Source organism: Triticum aestivum, chromosome 1B (assembly GCF_018294505.1).
Source record: "Triticum aestivum cultivar Chinese Spring chromosome 1B, IWGSC CS RefSeq v2.1, whole genome shotgun sequence".
NCBI classification, from domain to species: Eukaryota; Viridiplantae; Streptophyta; class Magnoliopsida; order Poales; family Poaceae; genus Triticum; species Triticum aestivum.
The window spans coordinates 362584299-362590409 of NC_057795.1; the positions used below are offsets into that span (position 1 = coordinate 362584299).

General features: G+C 45.7%; 2 protein-coding genes across 2 annotated transcripts in view; one reads left to right on the forward strand and one right to left on the reverse strand.

The window, feature by feature from the left end:
• The first annotated feature begins 1138 nt into the window (after positions 1 to 1138).
• LOC123124230 (mitochondrial import inner membrane translocase subunit TIM23-1) lies at positions 1139 to 2182 on the forward strand. Its single transcript, XM_044544893.1, has one exon. It carries the CDS (start codon positions 1261 to 1263, stop codon positions 1843 to 1845), a length of 585 nt encoding a protein of 194 aa, XP_044400828.1. The 5' UTR covers positions 1139 to 1260; the 3' UTR covers positions 1846 to 2182.
• Positions 2183 to 3073: 891 nt separating this feature from the next.
• LOC123124242 (molybdate-anion transporter) overlaps positions 3074 to 6111 on the reverse strand; it is a 3597-nt gene continuing 559 nt past the window's right edge. Inside the window, exons 2-8 of the mRNA XM_044544901.1 lie at positions 5937 to 6081; positions 5676 to 5844; positions 4575 to 4845; positions 4222 to 4484; positions 3920 to 4132; positions 3619 to 3730; positions 3074 to 3509 (exon numbers count right to left, since the gene is read on the reverse strand). Of these exons, the coding sequence (XP_044400836.1) occupies positions 3466 to 3509; positions 3619 to 3730; positions 3920 to 4132; positions 4222 to 4484; positions 4575 to 4845; positions 5676 to 5844; positions 5937 to 6081 (1217 nt within the window). The 3' untranslated portion in view covers positions 3074 to 3465. The remainder of the gene's footprint in view (positions 3510 to 3618; positions 3731 to 3919; positions 4133 to 4221; positions 4485 to 4574; positions 4846 to 5675; positions 5845 to 5936; positions 6082 to 6111) is intronic.

Here is a 6111-nt window from a genome sequence, read left to right on the forward strand (position 1 = left end):
GAAAGAGGTTTGGGAAAGGCTGGGTTTGCGCGAGGCCATTAAAAAAGTTTGTGATATCGATCGCTCAGGTGAGGCAGTCCTTGAGTTCCTTCTTCTTATGCCAGATCATGAGCTACATATAGTGGGCACCCAAAATGTATGTGAATTGATCTTCGTTACAGCCTGGTACTTATGGTGGGACAGACGTACGTTAGTCCATCAAGAAAAATCCCAAGATGCATACCAAATTTCTATGGGAGCCCGTGCTATAACGACAAACTATATTATCACCTAATCCCCAAGGGCAACACCTATAAGAGAGGGATGGACAAGACCACCCAGGGGTTTTGTGAAATTAAATGTCGATGTTTCTTTTGATCAAGATATGCTTAGAGACACAACTGGGGCAGTACTTAGAGATGACAAATGAAGATTCATAGTTGGCGGGAATTGGAGGATGGATTGGTTTGAAGATGTATTAACAACAGAAGTTTTGGCCCTACGATTTGGCCTATTACTTGTTGCACAGAAGACGGGAAGCAACCATGTTGTTGTTAACTCCGACAATATGAAAGTAATTGATACAATGAAGAATGGAGGACATTCAGCGGGAGCGGCGGCGGCAGTTTTCGATGATTGTTATTTTATGGCTTGCGATTTTCCGTGTATTAGATTTGAACATTGTAATAGGGAAGCAAACAAAGTAGCTGACAAACTTGCTAAGCTAGCTAAGTTTTCTGAGACTAGGGATTGGTTTGAGGAGCCTATGAGTGATATTGTAAATCTTCTTATTGAGGATGTAACCATTATTTCTAATAAATAAAGGAAAGTTTTGTTAAAAAAAACAATTGTGTGCTGCATCTGGTCACCCTCAAAGCATGCATGAAGACATCCAAACACTAGCACAAAACTGATAGTGATGCAATGCAGACTACTAAACTATCTGTATAACATGAATTTTTGCCAGCATTGCCTCAGCATATCCCAGTTGAGCCAAAGATGTAAGGAGGCAAAAACTAAATAAATTTGCAAGTACCAAACACAGTCCTTATTCATAAATTTCTCTTTCATACAAAACATTTTCGAAAGGCAATAAAAAGTTCTCACCGAAGGGACCCCGAGTGTTCCAGAGTCCCCGCACCGCCTAGAAAATATCAGAAGGACCTCGCTGCAAATGGTGGCTGCGTAAAGCGGCAAAACTAGATCATTTCCTCCGACACCCCGCTCCGCTCCTCTGCCGCCGCCCACACACCAAACCCTAACCCTACCGCCGCCGCCGCCATGGCCGACCCGCGGATGTTCCCATCGGGATCAAACGGCCCGGAAGACCACGCCACCGGCCGCCGGAAGTACAACCCCTACCAGGACCTCAACATGCCCTACAACTACAAGAACCTCTACGACCTCCCCACCTCGCCGGAGTTCCTCTTCGAGGAGGAGTCCGCGGTGCAGCGCCGATCCTGGGGCGAGAACCTCACGTACTACACGGGCATCGGGTACCTCTCTGGCGCCGTGGGCGGCGCCGCCCTCGGCCTCCGCGACGCCGCCGCGGGCGCGGAGCCCGGGGAGACCGCCAAGATCCGCGCCAACCGCTTGCTCAACGCCTGCGGCAGCTCCGGCCGCCGTTACGGCAACAGGCTCGGGGTCATCGGGCTGATGTACGCCGGGATGGAGAGCGGCATGGTCGCGGCACGCGACCAAGACGACTGGATCAACAGCGTCGCCGCCGGGCTCGGCACCGGAGCGCTCTTCCGCGCCGCTAACGGGCCGCGGTCTGCCGCCGTCGCGGGCGCCGTCGGCGGGGTCCTCGCCGCCGCTGCCTTGGCCGGGAAGCAGCTTGCGAAGCGATACGTGCAGGCAATATGAATCTCTTCCTGTTCGCTCAGATCAATTGATCAAATCAATCAGTCGCCAAGAATGGATTATTTTTGCGTTTGTCGTTCTCCAGTTTAGCTGCTCCATTAGAGAATGCATAATATCTATGCTGTGTTAGTCACATGTATACGATCGGAATGGATAATTTTGACTTTGTTACAATGCGGATGCCAGCATGATGTTATACATTCTTCGGGTGTTGCTGAGCAATAAGAGTCTATTTGATATTTTGCAGCGATTACAGTTGTGAAACATGTACTGCAGTATTTAGTAAGAATGTTCTTCAGTTTGACGAGGATAAGAGTGCATTGTGGATTACTCAGGTTTTCATGCCTGTCCCCGTGTGTTCATTTGCCTGTCTCCTGATGTGGTTTGTGGGGCTTCAGAATTTTATGAAGCTGTTCTGAGTTTGATGGTTTATAGCTATGCCTGCTATGGGCACTATGTTCTTTTGCGACTCGTTTGAGAGTCTGACGAAAAACCATTGTGTTTTGAGTTATTCTGGCTGATCATTTCGAAGGTCTCAGCGCTCCATTTGACCCTAATCCTTGTATCTGTGGTTATCACTGCTTTATATTTTCTTGTGATGTCCTATGATGTAAGCATTGGCTGTTAATTCTGCTCCTGCCCTGATTTGAGCTTGTTTTGGTATGTGGCCTTCTGACTGCCGTTCAAATATGCAAGTCACTTTGGGAAATGGTTGCGCAATTGTGCAGGCACCGGGTTTGATTCAAAAAGCTTTAGTTGAGTTTGATTCAAAACCGTTTTAATTGGGGAAATGATTCTGATCAGCCGGTCGATCTAGCATGTCTCTCTTCCTCATATTTTTTTGCAACAACGAAAGATGACTGCGCAAGTGCGCGACGCGACCATAGATGTGTTGCAATTTTTGCAATATGCGTCTTTTTGCAGAAAGTTAGATGCGGCGGAGGTGTTGTTGCAATTTTTGCAATAAGGATGTTGTTGCAAAACTTAGAGAAGAGGTTGTGCAACATGGGCGTTGTTGCAGGAAATTAAAGAAGAGAAGTTTTTTGCAAAGAGTCTTATTGCAGAAAATTAGACAAGATAATATTTCGCAATGAACACCTTGTTACAAGACAGATGGCTCGCGAGGCGTAAAAAGATCAGCCGGCCGATGTGTAGTATGGCCCTTTTAATTGTAAAATCTGTGCTGATCAGCACGCATTTTGTAGAGACAAGAAATATGTAGACAAATCACTAAAACGGCAGAAACTCCTCTGCCTAGAAGAATCCTCACTGGCACCCGAAATAGGGTATACAGGGGTACAGGCTATATAGCTTTCATCAAGAGACTGGTTGGATTTAAATACAAATACGATCATCCTATTAGCAAACGTAAGAATAGGAGGGAAAGTAGAGATCCGGTACTATGCCAAAGCTCTACTGTGCAGTGTATATATCTCAATACATGCCGAGCCGTGTCCTCTCTCCTGACAAAACTGAATACCGTGAGAGCACCTAACAAAGCAAACTAAACGAGGTTTTGTTGCAGCCTTCTGGTTTCCCATCTTATTCAGCAGCCCTGCAGAGAAGCAGATGAAGTTGGAGACTGTTCCATGCCCGGTTCACGTCAATGGCTGCTGGTGTGTTTCAAGGGTTTAGTGGCTCATCTTCTGCTGTCATCTCTGCGGCTTCTGCAGGAATTTGATCTTGTGGTTAGCAACTTATTAAGTCCGCATCTAATTCCAAGAGTGAAAATGGCATTTGCTTGCATCAAAATTGAAATGAATGAAGACAACATACTAGTTGATCTGTGAAGGTCGGACACGAACATCAGCCGCCTCTGCAAAATTGCTGCGATGAATAGGAAAATGGAACACATGCCAAACATGACAGCGATTGGGAAGGCATTCACCTGCAATAACATTCGTAGGAACAGCATTATTGGGGATGAGTAATGATACTTCAGCTTGTTTTGGTAGAATCTTTCTTTATGCAAGTACTCAGCCAAAATTAAATTCAATTTTTGTTTTGTTTTGTTATAGCACTGCATTACCAAAAAGTAAAGCCAGAGAGTTGGAATTGAGAAGGCTTTGCTGCTTACATTGTAAAGGACCACACATACAAACAGGTTAAGTGGTATGCGGAAGAAATTCATGATAGTGCTTCTCGCCTCCTCAGGGATATATTGAGATCTCATCTTCATGATTGATGGCCAGAATATGCCAACAGATGACTCGAATATGCAGAAACCAAGAAGCTGTACACAGCCTCCAAAGGAGATGCTTCCACCTTTCTCTGAGGGGGGTACTATGAACTGTTGAACAGAGATAGATGATAGTAACATTTAGATTGTAAGACTAAAACAAAGGAAACAACCAAAGTGGCTATGTGTAGCAGACTTACATTGGTAACAACAGGGAGGAAAAGAGTGAAAGCTGATATCGAGAACACGATCTGCATATAACCTTCGACCTTCATCTTCCGAGCTAATAGACGAGATGCAATTGAGCTACCCAACATCGAGGAGAGCATGAATGTGGCAAATATGAAGCCATGAGGAATGTCTTCTTCATTTGGGCTCAAAGCAGGAGTCCACAAGAAAACAAAAGTGTACATTGAACCCTCAAACAGTGATTGTATGGCTCCAAGCAATGCAATCTTTTCATCTGAAATATTATGAGAAATACATCAATCCTCAGCGTTAAGTTCAAGACAATTATTATGTCCTTTCTTATGCCAAGACAGGCTAAACTTACCGGAAGCAATGGCTTTAGCTGCAACCTTGAACTGGGCCATCAAGTCCTTTCCTTCAGATGCATCTCCATAGTTCTCACCCCACGACGATAAGATGATTGCCATGCCTATTGCTAGGAAGCAAGCAGCAGCATCAAACGGAGCGACAGGGCCAAAACCCAAGTTATCAGCCAGTAGATTTGCAAATAGCCCTGCGACAATGGCAACTAGGCCATTCCCAAGAAATATAGCCTTGGAGAATGTTATTGACAGCCACTGCGGATCAAAACCTCTCTGCACAATCGCAAGGTAGATTTGCACACTGTCAGTCAAAAAATCAAGGGTGTCTTGCAAGACGGAAGCCCCCGAAGACATTGAAAAAAAATGTGTGGTAGGTTAATCACAAAAGGTACATATGTTTAAGCAAAATAGAACAGTGGATTGTACTGAACAGGACACAACAGAGTACTCATGATACTTGTACGCATCAATTAGTTTCCAGAGCAAATGGCTAATTCTCAGAAGGTTTCAACTGAAAAACTTCGATTTAATATTGCCATGGTTTTAATTTCTGGTGACTCCTGACCACGTGGGAACAGTGGAACATCAGATCTGCCCACACAGGGACTAAATCTCAAATAATAAACATATACAAAGGAACTTGGACTGCTGACAGAATGTGTGCAAGAGAGTTAACCGCTGATAAGAGTTCAACGATTAGATCTCAGATACTAGTGCAGTTAGTATGTTTAACTGTGCATTGCATTTCGGCATAGATCCAGAGGGCGGGGGTCACGAAGCTTCCATTTTCCAAAAAAATATCAGTATAAATGTGTTCTCATACATATCTTTTCAGTTTTTATACACCTCGAAGTCATTTTATATACACAAGTTGTCATGTACAGCAGTCAACTCTCCCTGATCCAATAAAATTTGGTTAGCTTCAGCACGCCACTTGTATGCTGAGGAATAACGCAAATACACATAATTAAAAGCAAAAAAATATCCAAAGATGTAGATATAGCTAATTATTAAGCGGGAACAGAAGGGTCGTTTCTGAACCAAGCTGAAGCTGGACAACACAACGTACTGATAGGCACGTAGATCTGGGTGAGAGCAGTTACCTTGTTGTGCTCCGCGACGAGCCACGACTCGAACGCCGAGAAGAGCAGCGATGTTGCAATGCCTCCAAGCACGCGGCCAATCATCAGAATCCTGTACTGCGGGGAGTGCTTCGTGATGCAGCTGAGGATGTAGGTGATGCAGTAGGTGATGCACGCCCTCTTCCTTCCCCTGCGAACGACCACCCAAACCCTCATCAGCCATCGGGGCATACCGACGAAATCAACGCAACTCCTCCAAGGAAGGAAGGGGCGACCACGCACTGCTTGTCGGCGAGCGACCCGACGATGGTGCCGAAGAGCATGGAGGAGCCGAAGCCGGCGATGAAGAGGCGGCCGATGTCGCCCTTGTCGAACCCGTACTGGCTGTAGAGGTAGTACACGTAGGGCCCCTGCAGCCAGTCCCCAGCTGCACCGCCGCCACCAGCGCACGATTCAG

Excerpts from the sequence above, each read along its gene's own strand:
- LOC123124230 (XM_044544893.1), top strand. The coding sequence starts at position 1,261 with ATGGCCGACCCGCGGATGTTCCCATCGGGATCAAACGGCCCGGAAGAC.